The 22,335-nt window shown below is 56.5% G+C and overlaps 1 protein-coding gene across 3 annotated transcripts in view; it reads left to right on the top strand.

Annotated features, from left to right (window-relative positions):
• The window catches only part of PHACTR3 (phosphatase and actin regulator 3), a 165,937-nt gene that overhangs the window by 136,193 nt on the left and 7,409 nt on the right, over nucleotides 1-22,335 (top strand). For all 3 annotated transcript variants that reach the window (XM_081033805.1, XM_081033807.1, XM_081033806.1), the window contains exon 9: nucleotides 19,973-20,028. In XM_081033805.1, the coding sequence (XP_080889931.1) occupies nucleotides 19,973-20,028 (56 nt within the window). The remainder of the gene's footprint in view (nucleotides 1-19,972; nucleotides 20,029-22,335) is intronic.

Genomic DNA, 22,335 nt, shown 5'->3' with positions numbered 1-22,335 from the left:
TGTACCTTACCTGCAGTTTTCTTTATCCTCATGATTTTAGAAGTTTACTTTGGAAATTGTGGCTTCTAATCCTTTCCCAGTTTTGTGAGTTACACAGTCCTTCTCCCTGTTTGGGGCTCGTATTTTCATTTTGTTCATGCTTTCCAATGATGTGCCGGAGTTTCTCATTTTAAGGTCATCAGATTAGTATTCAGGTGCTTTGGGTATCAGCAGACTTTTTCTGTGAAGGACCAGATCGTGAATATTTTCGGCTTTGTGGACCCGTGTCTCTTGTAACTACACACCTCTACTATTGTGGCACAAGCACAGCCAGAGACGGTGTGGAATGAATGGGTGGTGTGTAATGAATGTAATGAATAACCATGTGCCAATAAAACTTTATTTACAAACACAGGCTGCAGTCCATGGGACGAAGTCTGTCAACCTCTGATATCCTGTGTGGTTTATACTGTTTGTGCCGTGTTTAAAATCCTTACGTACGCAGCAGTAAAACAAATTATATTGACTCATGGTATTGTTTTGCAGCTACCTTCTAAAGATGCCAGCTGACAATGGTTTTCTATTTGATAAACAAAGCAAGTTCTTATTCAGAATACAGTATTAAGTGAATTAATTTAAAGGAAAAATAGTAAATAATGATAGTATCTGTGGTTTAAAAATAGGGCACAGTTACCACGGTGATGCTTGGGGACCCCACACCCACCTGCAGGTGCAGAGGGAGCTGGAAAAGGTGGGGGGCCGGGAGGCCGGACCTGAGGGCCCCAGTTCTGTGCATTTCCCACTGAATCTGTAACTAATTTTAAACCTTGCCCCGGAATGGAGTAGTGGTGCCTTAGACATTTGTTGCCATGTTTAAAAATGGAAAAGCGCCCCCAGAATTAGCCACAGAGCCGCGGTGGAGAAATTGCATCCCTGGGGGTCAGGCGCAGCCTGCCTGGCCAGCCCACTTTGTTTTCCCTACAAAAAATGGCTTAATTGGAACCCTTTGTCTTTGTTTTGCTTCCTTTCGGAGATCCTTCTGCCATCACTTGCTGAATAATTCAGCCTTTGGTTGTCATGGCAACGTGCCTGAAGGGCAGTTGGGGTTTTTTTGTTTTGTTATTTCCAGACCCTTAAAATTTGATCTTTTGGGTACTCCTGGGGTTTTTCTGGATGAAGTAGTCACTGCTGCCTCCCAAGCCCCCAATAACACACCCTGTGTGCTGGGTCTGGGGACCAGAGTGAAGTCAGAGTCACCTGTGGAGGAGTAGAAGTGTGTGAGGATTCTCACCCCCTTTCTGTAGGGGAGATCAGCTCACCTTTAGCACAGGTGTGAATGAAGCACCAGAGTCGAGGAGCAGCTCCCGTGTTTCGCATAGTAGGCATGTTCTGGCAATTCTGCACAAAGGCACAGATGGCCGTGCTTCAGTCCTGTCATGCGCACACCATTGAAGGGGCGGCTGGTGGTGAGGACGCCTGGCTGCTTTCATGTTGAGGTGCCGACCCCATGCTGTCAGTTTTGCTTCCTTTTCCTCATTTAATTGAATCCTTATAGGAAGCCAGTGAAGTAGGTGCTGTTACCGTTTCCATTTGACAGATGAGCACACTGAGCCTTAAGGAGGACTGTGCCCAGGGTCCCCCAGCCAGGAGGAGGAGGACGCCCAGGCCTCAGGGCCCACATTCCGGAAGGGACAGCTGTCTCGTCACAGCCTCTCATTTTCTTGTATTGGCTTGGCCTCCAACCAGCACGCTGGGCCTCTGGGTACAAAGCACTTCCTTCCTGTGTTAGGGCGGGAGCTGATGACCCAGTCCCCCAGCATGGAAGGTGGTGGGGGGAGCTAGTGAAAATATCCAGAAAGAGATTCTCGGCTGCGCGTGGGTCTGGGGAAACGTGGATGGGTAGGTCCAATCCCAGCCTTCCTGTCACAGCTGTGTGACTTTGGGCACACACCACCATCTCGAGTGTCCCTCCTGTTTGTAAAATGGAGGCCATAGCAGCGCTGCCCTCTCTGGGGCCCTTGGGAAAGCTCCCGCTTAGTCCCTGTCAGAACACGTAGAAGCCTGCGCCTGGCAGGGGGCGCTCAGGGGCAGTTCTGGCTGTGGCTGGGTGCCCTCCTGGGCTAGTTGTCACCTGTGCAGGGGGAGGGGGCCGCCCAGCAGGCCTCCGTGAGGGTGAGCTGAGCTCGGCTGTATGGGCAACTCCTGCTGTGCCAAAGGAGCCAGTGGGCCGCGCCAGCCTGTCCTGGTGGTTCCTTTTTGTGACCGTTGTGTGATTTGCCTGGGGACGGAGGAGCTGGGCACATGCTGCCTGAGTAATGCAGGAGCCTTCCATTAACTCTCCCGTGGGAGTGCTGTGCTCTGGGACCCATCGCACTAGATGAGCTGATTAATACTCAGTAGTGACAGGAGCTGGTACTTAGCATGTTAACAGGCATTAAGTGATCGTCGCGCCGTCCCCCTGTACATTTTGTTCCGCTGCATCCAGAACAGGCTGCCACCACTCAGGCCTCCACGAAAACAAGTTCCTGGAGGAAAAAACGTTGTGTGCTGATGCTCCCAGCCCCCACGGTCGCCTTGACATCTGCAGAATTTGAAGGAGGAAGCTGGCCACTTCTGAGCATAGGGGGGATGAGGTGGGCACAGCTGATCGTGGCATGGCTGGACCCCCAAACATTAGCCTTGGTCTCTTCTTTCTGCTGAAGCTGCAAGGAAAGCTGGGGCGTGGAGTAGGGTCTTAGTATAGAAACCTTTCTTTGCGGGGCTTACCAAAAAAAAAAAAAAAAAAGTAATTGCCAGAAGGGAAGCCATCCCTTTGGGAAATATTGACGCTTCATTGCTGGGAGTGGGGGATTGCATACTAACAACTGATCTTTGATAAATATTTGCCGATTTCCCTCCTCCTGAGCTGTGCTGGGGGGGACCCAGCTCGTCCCGAGAGCCTCCAATCCAGTCCCGCAGGCTTCATGCAAGATGAGGGACAAGAAATGTGGTTTTAATAATGGTCCTTGATAACATTTGTGTTACGGCTTCTGTGTACCCGCTTCCTGCGGGTGCTTCTTACGTGTCGTCTCCTTGAAGACTCACAAGAGCTCTCTGGAGTAGATACCCTTAACGGTCCTATTCTAGAAGAGGAACACTGGTTCAGAGCAGTGGGTCACTTGCCCACAGTCACACAGCAGCCGACATAGAGAGGGTAACTGGTCGTGTGAGCCACACCAGTTCCCACACCTGACTGAATCCAGATCACCAGGGAACTTTGTGAAAACAGATTCCCAGCCCCCACTCGAGATATCTTGAGTGGGGATCTGTATTTTTACAGAGTTTGTCTCTCCCAGTGTCACTGCCCACCCTATGACACTATGTCGCCTTCCTTCCTCAGGACCTTGGAAGACTGTTCTCTGAGACTTCAGGATTCAAATAAGCTGTGCTTCTGTATAACAGCTGCCTGTTTGTATCTTAAGGAGAATGTACATTTTGTAATTAATTGTGTTTCCCCTTTTGCTTTGGCCACCAGGAAGCTAAGAGTCAGGTGTGGCAACTGCATTGTGTCACTCCGGGTGGGTGTCTGTGTTTGACCTTCTGTCATATGCCCTTTGCCTCAATTTCCACAACTCTTTGTTGTATCTTTATGGGGTGTATTTTTCTATACATGATTTCAAATCCATTTCTAGAGTTTACTATAGAAATGTCAGTAAACATGCCCATTTTTTATGGAGGCCCTCTTAGCAGAGGTGAGATTTGGCCACCTGACGTGATGTCAGAGTGTTCTCACCCTGCTACACGGTATTCAAATGTGCATTTTTAATAGTGGTCAAGTATCTCAGGAGTGGACACATGTCCAGCTTTGCTTGTCAAAAGCTGGACACGTGTCCAGCGTTTGCTCCCACCCTCAAGAGATTTTATATCTTGAAAAATAAAACTGCAATGCTCATTTTCACATATCAGTGTTTTCCTTTTTATGGGTCATTTTCCTGAGCTACATTTCCGGAAATGAAAAAAAACAAAGAAAAAAAGAAAGAGCATGAGGAGGGACAAATGCATTGGATTAGACCACGTCTGTATTCAAGGATGAAGGCCAGCTGTGAAGGAACGCAGTGAGACCCAGAGGTCTGAGGGTGAGAGCCTGGACTGTAGGTCTCAGGAGGGAGGGAGCAAACCTACTAAACGAACATACGGAAAAGAATTCAACTTTGCCAGCAACCACAGACCTAAAAATTCACAGTAACAAAGAACCTTTCACCCCTAGTGGAAACAACAATAAAACGTTCCCATAATATTATTTTCAAATATTAAATACTTTTTAATAATGTCACAATTAATGTAAATCATAACAAACTAAATAAGGATACTCAGCCCTGGTGACATGGTTTACGTGCCATCCCACACTGCTGGCAGCCACGTGACTCGAAAGTCATGGAGCAGTGAGTGTGTGTGAAGAGTCTTATGACAGTTTGCACATCTTAAGTGAGTGTCCCACTTCTGGGCGTTTAAGTGAAAGACTTTAGAAGAAGGAGAAGAATGGTTAGTTCTGTGAAGGTTGATTTTGAGCCCCAGAGGAAACAGCGATGAATTTTTGTTGGGCAGTCGGGAGGTTCCGCTTAGCTGCTGGGGGGTGACGGGGGCGAGGGGGTCAGGTCACTCTGGGAGCCCCAGGTGGACCAGGTGCTTTCGAGACCGTGTGGTGAGATGAAAAACCGGACGGCAACTGGCTGCTTCTGTTCCCCACACATCACGCCCATGAGGTCGGTGCTGCGCTGCCCAATCTGACATGAGGCAGTGGGAGCAAATGGTAACGACGTGGCATGGTCCCCCGCTCCTGTGAGGGGGTCAGCGTCCCCGGAGTCAGGCTGAGCAGGTCCCAGCTGGGCTGTGTAGCCGAGCCTAGGTCGTTAACCTCAGTTTCCCCGCCCTTGCTCCCTTGGGGGGGTCCTGAGGCTGCCTGCCCCTCCGGGTCGTCCTTACGGGTGACATGGCCTCTGACCGCCCAGAGCACACACACCCCCTGAGCCTGGGTGCTGACTTCCCAGGGGACCTTTGCCTGCAGGTCTAGGTGCTTCGAGGCCTTGGGGGCACAAAGCGTCGCTGTGGGCGTGGCCTCAGCCCACCAGCTCCCCCTGCTGTCTGTGGGGCCAAAGGGACAGGACAGTGTGACAGCTGAGTTCAGAGAATGTCCGTCGTCTAGCTGTGCTCAGGTGAGGCATGTCTGTCTTAGGTCCTGGGGACAGAACATGCTGACCCGTGGAGACCATGTTTACACTGAAGCTCCATCCAGGCGTCCGAGTGAAATGGGCAGAGCTGGGTCCCTTGGGGCCTTTGTTCTGCGGTGGGTTTTTACCTGCACCTGCGTGGCTGACAATTCTCATTTCCGAGGCAGTGCCCTCCGTAAATTTCAGATAAGTGGAACAGGGAGAACCAGCCTCTGAGGCCAGAATTCATGACAACATCAACCGGAGCAGCAGCACAGAGGAAGGGCTGACCCCTGACTGTCCCCAGGGCACCGGCCACAACTGCAGCCCTTGGCAGGGACTGGCATCCCTGCAGGTGAGGAAACGGCACAGAGAGGTGCAGGGGTGTCCCAGTGTCTCACAGCAAGCAGCCAGACAGGAGGTTTGGGAGGCCTGCTCCCTAACCACTGGGCTTCACCACCTCATGCCACCACGTCCCGCTCTCATCTCGCCCGCGAGCCCAGGACAAGCACGCCATACTACGGCCAAGTCCAGTTTCTGGTCCGTGTCCGTGTGAATGAAGCAGTGATGTCCATACCCACCGGGCTGGGGCCTGTGCCTGCTCAGTGTCAGCAGCCCTAGATGGAACCTTTGTGTTCCACGTCATGTGGGACGCTGTACACGTGTCACCGCCTCGATCCTTAAAACAAGCCTCTAACACCCATATCGTAGCCCTTCTCTGTGATCGGGGCCTCGCCACAGCCAGCCCCCGGTGTTACTGTTATAATAACAATCGTTATTGCTGTCCTTAGAAATCCATGCAAACTTTGCCTGCTACCCTGTGGTTTCTCCGTGGTTGCTATGACATACGGGAATGTTTCAGGTTACTTACAGGGAGAAATCGCGAGCACGGGAAAGCAGCCCTGGTTTCTCCTGCAGCATCTGATGCCCCTGCATACCTCTTGGGGTGCATGCCCCCCACTTACAGAGATTTCATGTCCCTGCAACGTGCAGGTAGGGGCTGGGTACAGAGATGGGGAGGCATGCCCAGAAGTCCACGATGCCTCATTGTGTATAGTAAAGGATAGACACAGGGGGATGTGAGAAGGAAGGGAGACGCGTAGTTGGCGGTGTCCCTGGCACTTACAGTGACGGTTCAACCCCTGAGCCTGGATGAGCTCACAGTAGGAGCATGAAGACCAGGTAGAGGAGACGCCACTGGTGGTTTTGAGATAATGGGGTGGCAGTTGTGAGCATTGCCAGCTCAAGTTCAAGGGTACTAAAGGCCCGGCATGGAGCTCTGTCGGGTTTTCCTGTCGTCATTGGTGCGTTTCCTACCACAGTGCCTTCCCTCTGGCTTCGTGTGACTTCTACAGACAGATGGCTGATGAATGGTGGTTTGTTTTCCACTGACCACTGAGGACAGGACAGGCTGCTGTGTGTTTGGGTTTAATGAGCCCCATCCATCTACTGGACATGGGCGGCATTAAATGCAACCCCCCAAAAATAGCGGGGCTTGAAACCCACTTTTCTTTGTCCTGAAAGCCTGTGGAGCTCGAGCTAGTGGACTTACTGAATATTTTGGGATTTTAGGTTTGGGTAAAGGCATTTACCTGTTTTTTCTGTTTGGGTAAAACAGGACATGGGGGAGGGGTGGGAGGCCAAGGTCGTTGTCAGGTTGCTGAGGGGGGCCTGGGCCTGAGCTTCTGTCTCACCGGCTGACCTGGGAACCGCAGCCTTGGGGGTCTCCGCTGGCCTCAGGGTCAGGAGAGCTCTCGAGCTGAAGCACAGCCTTCCACGAGGACCACACGAGACGTTCTCTCAGCACCAGCTCGACTGCAGAATGGGAATCTCAAGGGCTGAACTTGCTAAACTTGGACGCCTCGTCTATGAACGCACATTCGTCGGCTCAGTCTTTGGAACTGCCCGTGGGCCAGTCTCTACAAGGATTTTTAGGAAACGGAAGAAAGAAGGTAGATGTACAGACTAATAAAGAACTCACTGTGCCCAAGATCACTCTTGAACAGAAAACTGACCCCTGGGCCTCTTCAACCGAAGTGCAGCTGTGCTGGGCAGGGCGATTTCGGCTGACAGTGGAGCACGGCCAGCTCCCTGCAGACCCTGTGGGTCCAGCCCAGGACACCCCCGCCCCCGCCCCCAGCAGTGACCTGCTGGGGTGGTGATCCCAAGATTCCGGCCACCTTTGCTGGGATGTGCAGGCCCAGCTGTCTGCAGTCCCCTTTGGATTCTGAGCTCCCAGGAACAAAGACTCTTGGTGTTGGCAATTTCTCTGCTTTGCTTCCTTTCCGTGATGAAGCAGATTTACCTGACTTGCTTCCTCGGCCCTCCAGAGAGCCTTGGCGTGTTCCTGGGGCTTCCATCTCTGGTTCGACACCTCAGGGTACATTGAGATCAGGTCTGTTCTATCCAGACAAACCATCCCAGACCCTGAACTTGACACCACGTGCCGGGGCCGCTGCTATGGGAAGGAGCCTGCCCCCAAGTATTACGAATGTCAGGAAGAATGCCAGGATTTATAAGGACTCTTGCAAGGATTTGTTACAAAAATGCAAGAGGAGCTGGTGGGACAGGGCTGTGAGCGGGCCCTGGGGGGTGCTGTGGGGAGGACGGTGTGACCTCTGCCCTGGAGGGAGGACGCTGGGTGGCCCTGCACGGCCCGGGAGGCAGGCGAGGCCAGCCCCACAGAGCAGTGGCTGTAACATGGGCGTCCGGCACGTTCTGCTTTCAGATGGAGGTAACAGCATCAGAAAACAGCGCTTCCAAACCGGGGAAAGTCTCACAAAACCTACACTTTGGGGGACAGAACTACACACCTTGGTCTTTGGGTAGAAGTTGGGGTGAGCAGGGAGGGAGGGCTGCGTGTGGGCTCCGTGGACCCTGCAGGGCGAGCGCAGCCTCCCTTGTTTGGGTCATAGTGAAGCAAGGCCATGTCCTTTGTCCTGTGAGTCACCTCACAGGGTCAGCTGCTCTTTGTTTTCCTTGGTTGCTTGGGAATCTGTCCAGGAAGGTACAGTGTGTTTTGTAAGAAAATGCGGAACACTGTCAACCTACCTTCAGTGTCAAACAGGATTCCCAAACCCGGAGGGGCAGGTGGTCTGGCGGGTGCGGAGGTCACCTGGCTGGGAGTTGTGGACTGAGTGAGCCCAGGTGAGTGACTCGACCTATCGGAGCCAGCGAAACAGGTGTTTTCAGGGAGTGAATCCGCCGGCCCTGCTTTCCCCAAAATCGGGGCCTAACTGGTGCGAACAGTAGTCACAGTAATACTGATGCAATGATAGCCCAGTAACATTTGTGACATTCACGTTATGTGCCACGGACGGTGCTTTGCCTGCATTCACTCAAGCCTAAGCTGTAAGTGCTCAGAGAGGTTTGCTCAGATGTACAGTCACGAGATTGGACTCAGGCCGGCCAGCTGGCTCTGGACACCAAGCCTGGAACTACCCTGCCCCATGGAGTAGTTGTAGGCAGTCAGGCCTGGCATGGTTGTCCCACAATCACAGACCCCTCGGGCTCCTCTCCCTTCCTGCTCAATTATCCTCACGCTGGCGTTTACCCTCCAGGTATCCCATTGTGGCCCCAAAGGTGCACACATGGCAGCTGAGACAGCTCCTCAGGAAGGTTCTCCCCAGAAGCTCCTCACATGGCTCCTGGGTCAGAGCCTCTTCGCATGGCCACGCTTTGCTGGAAGAGATGCCGCACTGCGTACAATCAGCTTTCTGGTGCTACGTAAGGACAGAATGGGCACCGGGTAGACTAGCAGTGTCTGCTGTTGTAGTATTCAAATTAATTCTGTGGAGACAGATGGAGGGGAAAGGAAGAGATGAACAAACAGATGGATGCGTGAATGAAGACATTCCCGTTGGGTGGCAGTGATTTCTAAAGTCTGTTCGGAGGCGTGTACGTGGAGCCCCTGTGGGTTCAGCGAGCGCCCCCTGGCAGTTTATATGTGGCCCCGTCCCCGACTGTCCAATGCTGGGCCAAGGGGCTGCTGGCAGGTGGCAGGAAGCTGGGAAGGAGGAGCAGGGAGAAGGTAACTGAGGGGTCTCTGGGTGCCGTGGACAGATAGGCTGCCCCCTTCTCAGGGATACCCTCCCGCACAGCATTTCAGTTCAAGGACAGGCACTTCTGAGAGCCAGCCTCGGTCCTGGGCCCTGGGAGAGGAGAAAGGAACCAAATGGATGCAGGCACTGCCTTCAGGACCCGGGGGCGGGGAGTGAGGTCCAGTAAGAGAGTGTGATGTGCACCCCAGATGGGGGGGGGCACAGGAAGTGCTCCTAGCATGCTGGGGTGCCCAGGGTGCAGTGGGGGGTCCTGGGTTCCCTCCCGAGGTTCCTAACCTCTCCTCTCAGGGCTGGTGAGGGTCGGGCACTTCTCAATGGCACTGAGGACCTCTCTGTCCTGTCGGAGCGATTTGGTGTGTAGAGTGGCGCTGTTTCTTCTCTAAAATCAAGGACAGATGGAAATGGAGGTGGTGCTTCTCTCTGCCTGGGCATTTCGCTGTCGGTGTTCGCTTGCTCACTGCAGTGTTGCTGCGCCCCTGCCCTGGGCCTCAAGTGCCCCTCAGACTTGCTGAGGGAGGGGTGGGGACCCTGAGAGGCAGCCCAGGGGATGAGCGTCTCTGTGGAGGAGGGGCCGGGGGTCCAGGGACCTGGGGAGCTGCGGGCTGCTCAGGCTCCTGACCTGGCGGCTGGAGAGAGGAGCGCAGTGGGGCTGGCCCGGGAGACCCTCCCCAGGCAGGTGGGGTTGGGAAGCCTGGCAGGGGATTGCCTGGGCAAGAGCTCACAGGTGAGAAATGCAGTGTCTGCAGCAGGATAGTCACCAGGAGCCGCTGGGGCAGGACGTGAGGGAGGTGGCGGCCAGGCAGGGCGGGCACCCAGCCGCTGCTGCAGAAACGTTTGTGCCCAGTTGACCACGGTCTCTGCCAAGGAGCAGGCCGTGCGGAGCATTACGGAGTGTTTCAGTTTGTAAAATCTGAATAAGGGATTATGTACGTGGTAAAAACAGGCCGTAGTCACAGCCCCACCTGCCCCTCTGCCCAGATGCAGCTGCTGGGTTACACATTGAGTTGTTGGCAGCCACTCCGAAGCCATTGGACACTGGTCAGAAACCACCAGCACAACGGAAAGGAGCGTTCACCCACCTGTTTCCTGAGTGGACTCCATGGCCCTGCACGGCAGAGCCTGCCACCTGCAGGGGGTCACAGTCCCCTCAGGGGACTCACTCTTCTCCGTCACACCTCACTCAGGCCCTGTGCCTCCTTTCAGAAATAGCATTAGACAGGGCTGGGCGTCAGGTTGAGTAATTTCCTCTGCTCTACCTGGCTGAGAGAAAAAAGAGAAAGTGCCTGTCAGCGGCCATGTCCGCCTCCCCCGGGGTCACCTGTTGTCCTGGGTGACCCACGGGAAGGCCTGCAGACCCAGACGGCAACAGCGGAAGAGACAGGGAGGGAGCTGTAGTGTGGCAGCTGCTCAGTGCTCAGGTGGAGCTGGCGCTGTGCCCACAGGTCTCCGTGTGCATTGCTCCTGTAATTCTCCCATTACAACTCTGCTTCCAGGCACAGGGAGGGACTGCTGCCCTGGAAGTGGTGGTCTGGGGGGACCCCAGAGCTGCCCCCTGCCCTGGAGGGAGCTTAGGAGTCTGGCCCCCAGGGTGACAGCAGAGAGCCTTTGGCTGGAACACGTTTCGCAGGTGCTCTTGGGGTAGCACACCTTCCTGGATGTCAGGAAGCCCACAGTGGCAGTAAAGGAAGGGCCCCCCGTTCAAGCCTGCGGGGCCTCTCAGAGGAGGTGAGGTGGCTGCCCCAGAACTCAGGGTTGGAGCAGCACCCCTTTGACCCTCGGTGAACTTGGTTGTTGCAGTGACAGTATTTCTGCATTTGGGGGCAGGACAGCAGGTCTGGTGTCCCAGCAGCCGAGGGCACGTACTAGGCAGGGAGGACTCGCCCCACTCCAGCTGACTTGCACCGACCCTTGGCCCCTCACGCGGGTGCAGAGCCTGTTACAATGACCTAAATGCACTGTGGCACTTACGTGACTCGCAGTTTCAACACAGGGGTGCTTCCCCTGAGTGCGGACATCTTGGACATTGACAGAAGCATGTCCTTGTTTCCTTCAGACCCTGACCAACCATTGTCCATTTTGGGGAGCGGCTCCCCCACAGTAGCATCTCTCGGAGCCGGTGAATGACCAGTAGGGGACTCCTGGCCCCCTGCCTTGGTAGCTGATGTCACCACAGTGATTGTTTCATGTAGGTCTGAGCGGGTGACACCTTTACCACTGAACACTTATGGATTGACTGTGTCATTTGATTAGAACTGACCTTCCTTCCTCCTTCATGTTACAGCTAGGACACTGCATTGATTTTTAAGATAACGTGTGTGGGAGGGACGGAGTAAAGGGCGTGGTATAGACCGTTGTTACGCAGCGCGTGTGGGGTGTGATGGGAGAAGGATGTGGTGCCCGAGGGGGCAGTGTAAGCAGCGAGGGGCCCACGGAGGCGGTCACAGATGTCCAGGTGAGAGGCTGGTGGCTTGGGTCACGTGGGGATGGGGATGGACAGAGGCAGGTGCACGTAAGAAGTGTCGGCACATGGAACCCAGCATGTGGGGGTTCCTGGGGCTGAGGGTCAGGACCAAAAGGGCCAAGGGTCATCAGGGGCCTGGGGTGAGTGACTGGATAATGGCCAGTGCCACTCTCCATGACAGGGACACCGGAGGATGAGCAGTGTCAGGAGGTGGGCTCCGGACGAGTGCATGTTGAGTGCCTGGGGTCACGAGACGCTGTGACGGGGCTACCCCTTGTGGGGGCTGCAACCAGTGCCTCCCCACATGAGCCCTACGTGGGCCGGTGTTGGTCCTTACGGGGTGACTGAGGACAGGGGGTGCTGCTGCCGGACTAGCTTCACCTCAGTCTGCAGCCTATGCCTGGTCTTTCTGTGGCCTCATGTTCCTGTCACACCCTGGAGAGGCGTCCCCTCCCTGACCTTCTCTCCCAGGCCTGCCCACATGTCCATGGTTATCTGCTGGCCCTGACAGCGCCCCACGGGAACCCCGTGCCCAGCACATAGGAATTGCTGTTGAATGGCGATGAAGGCACCACCCTGGGGAAGTCCCGTCCCAGGCAGGGACGCCAGCATTTCCCCGTGACTCAAGACTGGTGGTGGAGTAGGTTCAGTGCTTCCAGGAAGGTGCTTGCAGAATAGCCAGTGTCCCCGTGGGCGTGGAGCTGTCTGTTCAGCAGCTGCAGCTTTGCTCTCCAAGGCTTTCTGCTTGGTTGGCAGGAATTCTTCTGGATTCCTGCTCCACGCTGGGGTGACTTCAGACCTGAGCCGTGGAGGGAGTGGACATGTGGGGCAAAGCCGGCGGCTGGGGCCAAGTGTGGGCAGTGGAGCTTCCCTTCACTTCTTGGAATTTCCTGTGGCTACTAACGCTTGCTAGTGCTGTGGCCATCCTGTGTGTGAGGAGGGGGCTAGCAAGGGGCCCTGGCGTGGGCTGCGAGGTCCGGTCACTAACCCCCGAGAGGGCTGCTGGTCATCAGCCCTTTCTGGGGGAGAGACAGGATCAGAGGGAGTGAGTACCAGTTGTGCGCAAAGGTCCGGGGTGGCAGGGTCAGGATGGAAGATCTTGAGGAACTTAGGCCAAGACGCAGGTTCTTTTCCTCTGTGGCAGCTGCCCAGCCACCGGAGCACTGTTCTCAGTGAGCATGAGTCAGCCTGGAGCCTGCCCTCAGGAGGCTGAGAGTCAGGACTCTTTTTCTGGCCAAGGCGGAGAGTGTCAGAGGAACGAGCAGTTATGGGAGTGGACGGGGGACTTGCTCCTACTGGAAAGGTGGGGGCTGGGGTGCCATCGCAGGCCAAGGGGTAAGCTGGGCCATGGCCAGAGTGTGGGAGCAAGTCCCATGTGTGGCCAGGTCCTGGGGCGGGGGCCTGGCCCCCTGTAAGCCCCACTGGGCAGGTAAGGAAAGTGAGGCTCAGGGTGCTCCAGGGGCTTGTCAGGGAGACACCGCAGGGCTGCTGGAGCAGGCTCTGGGCTGTCCTGGCAGAGGTGGGAGGTGGGCTCTGGCCTCAGTGGCACAGTGCGCTGGGGGCAAGGCCGCTGCCATGGCCAGTGGTGGCCTGCCCGAGCTGTGCATCCCATGGGTCAGCTTAGGTGAGGCTCGTGCAGTGACAGCCCGTCTCAGCAGCATCGCCGAGAATGGGTCTATTTCTTGCAAAGTCCACCGTGTGTCTGGGTGACTGTCCAGGAGCTCTCCTCATGCCAAGCCTGGCCTGGCTGCTCAGTTTTGAGGGTCTGCTCTCTTGCACAAGGTCCCCTGGTGCCATAGAGGGGACAGGAGTACATGGAAGATTCCCCTTGCTCATCGCAGAAGTGACATCTCTTCTCCCAGCTATCAGTCAGAACCTGCCACACAGCCCTGCCTAGCTGCCAGGGGCTGGGAAGTGTGGGGAGCCCCCGGAGTATCTGACAAACACTGGGTATTTCTGTATTGCCGGCCCGGGTCGGCTTCTAGAGCCCACGGTCACTAGACAGTGACAAATGGGGTGAGAGCTGGTGTGATGGTACAGCAACTCCATGACAGCAGTGGTCAGCAGGTTGGGTCACCACCCATCTCTCTCTGCCTGGTGGGCAGCTGGTGCTGAGACAGTCTGATGGGGGAGGGTGAGTGTCTGATGGGGGAGGGTGGGAGCGTCTGATGGGGGAGGGTGGGAGCGTCTGATGGGGGAGGGTGGGAGTGTTGATGGGGGAGGGCGGGAGCGTCTGATGGGGGAGGGTGAGTGATGGGGGAGGGTGGGAGTGTCTGATGGGGGAGGGTGGGAGCGTCTGATGGGGGAGGGTGGGAGCGTCTGATGGGGGAGGGTGGGAGTGTTGATGGGGGAGGGCGGGAGCGTCTGATGGGGGAGGGTGGGAGGGTTGATGGGGGAGGGTGGGAGTGTCTGATGGGGGAGGGCGGGAGCGTCTGATGGGGGAGGGTGGGAGCGTCTGATGGGGGAGGGTGGGAGCGTCTGATGAAGGAGGGTGGGAGCGTCTGATGGGGGAGGGTGGGAGTGTTGATGGGGGAGGGTGGGAGTGTTGATGGGGGAGGGTGGGAGTGTTGATGGGGGAGGGTGGGAGCGTCTGATGGGGGAGGGTGGGAGTGTGATGGGGAGGGCGGGAGCGTCTGATGGGGGAGGGTGGGAGTGTTGATGGGGGAGGGTGGGAGGGTTGATGGGGGAGGGTGGGAGTGTTGATGGGGGAGGGTGGGAGCGTCTGATGAAGGAGGGTGGGAGCGTCTGATGGGGGAGGGTGGGAGCGTCTGATGGGGGAGGGTGGGAGTGTTGATGGGGGAGGGTGGGAGTGTTGATGGGGGAGGGCGGGAGCGTCTGATGGGGGAGGGTGGGAGCGTCTGATGGGGGAGGGTGGGAGTGTTGATGGGGGAGGGTGGGAGGGTTGATGGGGGAAGGTGGGAGTGTTGATGGGGGAGGGTGGGAGCGTCTGATGAAGGAGGGTGGGAGCGTCTGATGGGGGAGGGTGGGAGCGTCTGATGGGGGAGGGTGGGAGTGTTGATGGGGAGGGTGGGAGCGGTTGATGGGGGAGGGCGGGAGCGTCTGATGGGGGAGGGTGGGAGTGTGATGGGGAGGGCGGGAGCGTCTGATGGGGGAGGGTGGGAGTGTGATGGGGGAGGGTGGGAGCGTCTGATGGGGGAGGGTGGGAGTGTTGATGGGGGAGGGCGGGAGAGTCTGATGGGGGAGGGCGGGAGTGTCTGATGGGGGAGGGTGGGAGCGTCTGATGGGGGAGGGTGGGAGTGTTGATGGGGGAGGGCGGGAGTGTTGATGGGGGAGGGCGGGAGTGTCTGATGGGGGAGGGTGGGAGTGTTGATGGGGGAGGGTGGGAGTGTCTGATGGGGGAGGGTGGGAGTGTCTGATGGGGGAGGGTGAGTGATGGGGGAAGGTGAGTGATGGGGGAGGGTGGGAGTGTCTGATGGGGAAGAGTGGGAGTGTCTGATGGGGGAGGGTGGGAGTGTCTGATGGGGGAGAGTGGGAGCGTCTGATGGGGGAGGGTGGGAGTGTCTGATGGGGGAGAGTGGGAGCGTCTGATGGGGGAGGGCGGGAGCGGTTGATGGGGGAGGGCGGGAGCGTCTGATGGGGGAGGGTGGGAGTGTCTGATGGGGGAGGGCGGGAGCGTCTGATGGGGGAGGGCGGGAGCGTCTGATGGGGGAGGGTGGGAGTGTCTGAGGCGAGACTGTTTTCTGGGATCTTGGCTGGTTAGGAGGCTGCCAGCAGGGTGGCATCTCTGTTGGCTGAGGCTGGGGGAGACCTGGGCTCAGCACACCAGAGGAGCAGTACCAGGGTTAATAATAACGATACCACCTGTTCATGAGCTGGCCTCCTGTCTTTAGTGCTCTCAACCCCCTCAGGACCCCATGGGTTCACTGGGCCAGGGATTGGTGGCTCAGGTAGGGGAGGGCATTGGTCCTGGTCACCCCCTGGCAGGTAGCAGAGCTGGGACTTGAATTCGGACTCTGTGCCTGTGTGTGGCCCTTGGCGCTGGTCCCCACCCGTTCCTCTCCATCTTTCATCCCCGCTCCCTGGCCGGTCTCTCCCTCCCCAGGCATTGCCCACACTCACAGCACAGGGTCAGGTGGGAAGCAGGGCTCACTACAGATCCATTGGTGAGGGAAGTAGGAGGGCTCGAGGGGTCAGTGGTGTGGGTGGGTCCCCACGTCCCTGCAGCCTGGGGCCCCGAGACGACTCATGTCCACAGGGGCCACCCCCTCACCCTGCCCCTTCCAGGCGTTCCTTGCCTTTACCTTCTGTTCCCCAGGGCCTTCCACACATTCCTGGTGCCCAGGCCGCTGTACCCCCGTCTCTCCTGTGTGCACAGGTGGGGGCCTCTCTCCTGGCATTTCTTTTCTCAGTGTCACTCCTGCCTCACAAGGCACGGTAATGAGCTACACACGCCGGCCTCCTCAAGGAGGAGAGTCAAAAATAGACTGGCTTCCCCAGCTCTGGGCGACATCTGCACGTCATCGTCACCACAGCAGCACTGTTTTCTGAATCAGGAGAGGGAGCAGCTGTGGGTGGGAGCTAGGGAATCCCTCAGGGTGCTGAGCCCTGCCTGGCCTGCTCCCCGAGGCCCGGGGCCCCTCAGCCCCCACAGCGCAGCCTCCCTGGGCCGTGTGCCCACAGGTCCTGGAGATCCCTGGCTGTGAGGGGCCAAAACGAGGATTCTCTGGCAGCACCCGGCCCTGGGCCGCCCGGGCACGCTGCACAGTGCGGGTGAGGGGCCGCGGGCATGCGTTTGCGCCTTCCTGCCACTCACACCTATCTGTGTGGGCTCCAGGGTCTGTGGGCAGTGAGACCTGGTCACATGGCCTCTCTGCGCGTCGATGGTCTCGTCTGTACAGGAGGCACAGTCGTGCTGTGTGCATGACGTGACAGTAGGATTGTGCCCATCCCATCCCGCGTGGAGAGTGAACTGATTTTCAGGCAGCAAGTGGACGGAACGTTATGTTTTATATACAGAGGGAGCCGAAAAACTGTATACACATTTTAAGAAAGGGAAAAATGGTATTAAAATTGTAATACTCAATATATACCAATAACAAAAGATGAATGCAAGTCACATTTGACCTCTGCAATGACAAGAGGTGCTCAAAGTGGTTCCCATCAGCGTAATTCTAATAGTTTTTTCTTTCTTAAAGTGTGTATACATTTCTTTGGCATCCTCTGTATGTACAGTCTGCCATGTATGAATTTGGAATTTGCAGTGTTCTTAGGCTAGGATTAGTAGTGTCCCCTCATCTTTGATGTTTCAGGGGGCCCTTCACTACTCACAGGCCTGGGACGCCTGTCCGTCCTGTCTGCTGAGGTCTCCTGGCCACGGGCAGGCCGTGTCTCCTGGTGGCAGGTTCTGCTCTATTCTTCCTTGGGTAGCAATCTGAGGAGTCCAGACAGTGCTTATGAATGCACACCCCAAGCTGGCACACCCTTACCCCCACCCTGTCCAGCTCTCTTGCTGTCGGTTGTGCACACACCGCCATTCAGGCTCCATGGCTCTTGCAGGATTTCTTCCGACCTCAGGACCTTTGCACGTGCTCTCCCCACTGCCTCCTGAGTTCTTCCCTCCCTTCCTTGCTTAGCGGTCCCCACTTATCCTTTGGGTCTCTACTAAAGCATCACCCTCCAGGGAGGCATCCCATCCAGGTCAACCCACCGAGCCAGGCTTTCATAGCGCTGTTGGGGTCTTCCTCCTGGCACCGCTCATCACAGACACGTACAGTGGTTTCTGCGATAGCAGAATGAATATTGTCCCCACTAGAGCCTGCGCTCTCTGAAGGCGGGGCTGGGTCTGACTTCTCAGCATCGTATCCCCAGGCCCGGGTATGTCCTTGGTGCTCACTAGACAGCTGATGAAGGAAGGTCAAAGCAGAACTTCACAGCGTCATAAGTGGGGTCCTGGGTGCAGGGCGATCTTCCTGGGCTGGGCTGAGTGTGGAGCCCCGGACCTGTGGCACTGCCCTTAGCACCGCCCCCACCCCGACCCGCTTCCTGGACCTGGGGGAGAGAAGCACACGGGGAGAACTCGGGCTGGCAGTGCTGCCTGGGGCTCCGGGTCCCCTCGTCCAGCCCTGCGCTCCCTCTGGGTATTGGGACGGGTTAGTGACAACCCAGCCTGCTCTTTGCTCGCTGCTGTGTACCTACAGGGCTGTGTCCACCCAGACGCCTGCCCCTCTTAGCTCATTCAGAGGTGCCCTGGGGCCGGCTGTGCTCTCAACCTGTTCATGCCCCGGGGGATAAAGTCCCGCCATGAGCATAGGACCCAGCCTGCCTCCCCTCTGGGCTAGTGGCACACACAGATTTTGGTGGCGCAAGAAGTCCACACTTTTCTAAGGTGTTTGTATTGGATGAAATGCCTTTCTGGGAACTCGGTCCATGACCAGCGGGCCACTCACAGGTTGGGTTTTCCTGAGACATTTTTGGGGAAATTAGTAGGTCCCAAGCAGCATTGCTACAGACACTTTTGTGTGTTCTCCTCCAGTTCTCACACTTCCGTGAAGAGCTATTATTAGGCCCCATTTTGGAAGAGAAGACAAGGCTCCAAGAAGAAAGAGCCTCTTTAGGGGGGATGTCAGGAGGCTTGGGGTACTTTTCCGGTTTGAGGACGTCTGTGGCTTCCCTCCTCAGGTGGCCCTGGCCGATCAGCTAACAGTCACTGGGCACCAGGTTCTGCCCCTACGGACTGTCCACTGCTGTGAAAGTGTCCTCTTCCCCGAAGCCTGCCTTGATTACTGCCCTACCCCCCTGACCCCCATCTTCAGGCCCAGCTAGGGGGCACTGTGTCTGAGACGTGTGATCCTCCTGGCTGGCTCCTCCTCTTCATGGGGTCTCAGCAGAAATGGATCTCCCCTAAATTTCCCTGCCTCTTCACTCATCCCTCACTCCTCGCCCCCATTTATTTCGTCCACACATTGGCCGCTTTCTGGGTTGGTTTTGTTCATTTGTTGACTGTCTGCCTTCCTCGACAGACTGTGAGCTTTCCGAGGGCAGGACAGGCTTCTCTTGGTTTTACACTGTGTCCTGGGGCTTGGGACATTGCCCGGTACAGTCATGTATGGGGTGAATGAATGAATGGCATTTGGGGACCTGACCAGGCTGAGGAGTCCCGCCCACCGAGCTGGGTTTTGTGCCTGTGGCTGGGAACAAACAGGTGGGGAGGCCCCTCCCAGCCAGGAGTCGTCAGGGAGCAGGCTCCTGTCCCCCAACATCAAGTCAGGTTGTTGAAGCAGCCACCCACGGAGCCAGCAGACACACAAAGCCCGCCCCCAGGGGACAGAAGAGCAAACTGTCCTGTTTGGGGGTGGAGGGAGGAGCAGCGGAGCCTTGGGGACGCCCCGGGCTTTGTGTTTGGACAGGGATTCTAAGTAGGAGACAAATGTTTCTGGAGGCAGCATCCTCTTTGGGACAAAGCACAGGGCCCCCGTCCTGGGTATGCCGCCACTCAGCTCCGTGGTCTCCCTGCAAGAAGCTGAAAGATCCGGAACTGGGGCGGTTTCCGGCTGTGACCCAAGGATAACATTGTTGGAGTTATAAAAATAATTGGAGCTTGGCATTAGTTATGTCTAATTATGCCTCTGTCTCCAGACGAGCCTTTCATTTATTTCTGTATTTGGGGGGCTGCGTCCTCCATCGCCCTCAATAAGAAGCCATTTGAGAGGAAATCAGGATTTGTCTTCAATCGCAGGAACACGGGGTCTGGGCGCGCGGCGCTGGCTGCGCGTGGAGGAGATTCCCGTGTGTGACCCGCGCTCCCTCGCTGGGGCTGCGGGCTCAGTGCAGGGAGGCGGGGCGCCCTCAGTCACGCTGTCTCCGCAGGAGGCTGGTTCAGCGGCAGGAGCAGCAGGCGCAGGGCAGGTGTCCAGGCTCGGAGGCCGGGTCCCCAGCTCTGGACGCAGCAGAAGCTGAGGCCGGGGCGTCCCTCCCTCCACCTGGCAGGCAGCGTTTCCTGAGCAGATCTCTGTGCTGCTCAAACGCGGCCCCGGGGACCTTCAGGACCCGACAGGCTGGGCAGCTGAGCCCAGACCTGGACATGAGGAGCCGCCCATGGAGAGGGGGCAGGCGCGCTGCCCGGTGACAGTGGGGACCTCCCTCCCACGGGGGGGTCTGACTCGACCTGCCAGCAAGAGGCGGCCACCAGAGGTCCCCTTCATCTCCTGCAGCTTTTGGGGAGCGATCCTGAGGGGTGCTACAGCCGCTTCTGACCTTGCAGACCCTGAGTGCAATTTGCAGGCAGCCACCATGGTGCAAAATGTAATTCTAGTGTTTTTCCGCAGACGGCTAAGCCAAAGACCTGCCGTGGAGGAACTGGAGAGAAGAAACATCTTGAAACGTGAGTAGCTGGGGATCCCTCTGGGTGTCCCCGCACGTGTGCTGAGGCTGTGCTGTGGCTGGACCAGCACCTGTGGGCAGTTTCGCCCTGGTGCCCTCCCTTCTCACAGCCCAGCCCCCTGCTGTGTCCCCAGAAGTCTGAGCAGCTGAGCAATTCTGGAAGCGAGCCCTTAAGGAAAGTTGCTACACCCAGAAACACCCCCCTTTGAAATATAGGGCGGAAAAGCTATCCTCCTGGCACAGTGGAAGATGTCCCCATCTTCAGGGTTCTTTGATTAGTCAGCCCTAATTAGTAGATCTAAGGGAAATGCACCTATATTATATATAGATTTTTACCGTGTGGGTTTTGAGCAGGTTTCCCTGGCAGTTTTGGATGGGGCCTCCCGATGGCCGCAGACGACAGGCTCGGTGTGGACAGGGTCATAACCCCCCTCCATAAAACCTGGAGGGCGTAAAGCAGGCAGCTTTGTCTGGATCAGAGAGGCATGGTTCTGGGCACTCCCCTCCCAGCATCGTACCCGCCCACTGGGTGTCCCCAGTTAGGTATGTGGTGACAATAAGTGCTGGATGGACACAGGTGTCCACACGTAGCCTCCACTGTCTAGAGAACACTGTCCCATCTCATTAAAGTCATCGATGACTTGGGAGGTAAACCTCTTAGAAAGTGTTTTTCAGCTGGTCCTTATGTATCTGGTCAATAGACTTCAGTTTTCAAAACATGTTCTGCAAAAAGTGTCTTCTAAGGGCCTGGATTTTTAAAGTATTTTCATTCCTTTTCCTCTTTCTGTGGTGAACCCTGTGGACATTCTCTGGCTTTGGTTTTTTATTCCGTGAACATCTTTTTACCGAGTTACGAGGCGGACTCTCTGTGGGAAAGCAGCCAGCAGAGCACGTGCCCTGGGTGCTGGGTGCTGGCTGATTTCCTCCCCTCTCCTTGCCTCGATGCCTTCATAAGTGCCTCCGACAATCCCCTCCTTATCGACTGTTGGAAATAGCCCTCAGTTTAAGAATTGTTCTACCTTTTAAACTTACGATGCGGAGACTACTATTCTATGTTGTGTGAATGAGGCCTTGTCTGAGAATTTACAGAAAGGCTTTTTGTTGATAACATGCTTCATCAAGTGAGCAGATGGAAAAGTCAGGCCATGTTACCAAATATTTGAATTTTAGCAAATGAAGTCACTAATTTCTCAAGCTTCCAAGTCACCGATGTCCTGAAAGTAGTCTCCAGGACCTGACTGTGGGGCTCGGAGTGGCCTGCTCCCCGTGGCTGGCAGAGGCCTTTCCCCTGGGACGGGCTCCTCCCGGCCGTGGAGGACAGACGGCCAGGTCCCCCCACCGCAGCCCTCCTGATTCTGTTAGTCTTTGCAAGTAAATGCGGAAGCCTTGAGACAGACCCAGGGCTTGGCGAGTGGACATGGCCAGCGTTGACGGCCTGACTGCACTCACCTTCCGCACAAACGGGACACCGTTTCCTCCGTGTGCTCACGACAGCCCCTTCCTTGCCTTTGAAGCAGTCAGGTGTGTCCCTCGCCCAGAAGCCTGTCGAGTGCCCCGGGTGGGAGAGCCTGAGACTTTCAGGGCAGTGTGTGGGGGGTGTTTTTTGTTCTGTTCTGTGGGGATGAGAACGGGTGACCACTTACAGTCCGTGTAGAACTGCGGGCCCTTGATACAGGCTTCCAACACTCCTGCTCTATTGCTCTTGTTTGTAATCCACTCGGAGAATGTCCTCACATTGCGTTTGCCCCCCTTCGGGTGGGCAGCTCACGACTAATTGCAGTCGTGTCTGATGAGCACTCAGACCCCGGCCTGTGTATTCGTGGATATGAGAGCAAGAGATCCCGTGGCCGCTCTATGTGACGACGTGAGAAATGCTGAGTCTGTGTCAGGCCCACTCGGTGCCGGGCGCCCTACTCAGCGCTTGCTTATGTTCCCTCACTTCATCATTACAGCAGTCATGACGTCTGCTGTCCCCATTTCCCTGGGGAGGAGGCCAGGACTTAGCCAGGTCACAGGGCTTCTTAACATGACGCTTGGCAAAGGGGCAGAGCTGAAGTGCGTTCCCAGGTTGCCTGGCCCCATCGTCATGACCTCACCCCTGCACGGGAGCAGTCATATATCCCTCATGATTTATGGAGCTTTGCGTATGGCTGGCCACGTGCCTGGCACTGTTTCCAGGAAATCTGGGCATGGAGCTGCTGCTCAGGGCTCCCTTGGCTTGTAAAAGGCACAGGGTTTTCTGGGTCTGGGACAAGAGACCCACTCACCCATCGCTGAGGGGAGCTTTGGGAGCGAGCTCCCAGGTAGG

The sequence above is a fragment of the Rhinolophus hipposideros genome (genome assembly GCF_964194185.1).
Source record: "Rhinolophus hipposideros genome assembly, chromosome: 22".
Taxonomy (NCBI): Eukaryota; Metazoa; Chordata; class Mammalia; order Chiroptera; family Rhinolophidae; genus Rhinolophus; species Rhinolophus hipposideros.
Note: the sequence above shows the minus strand (reverse complement) of the source record. Positions and strands in the feature narration are given on the sequence as shown.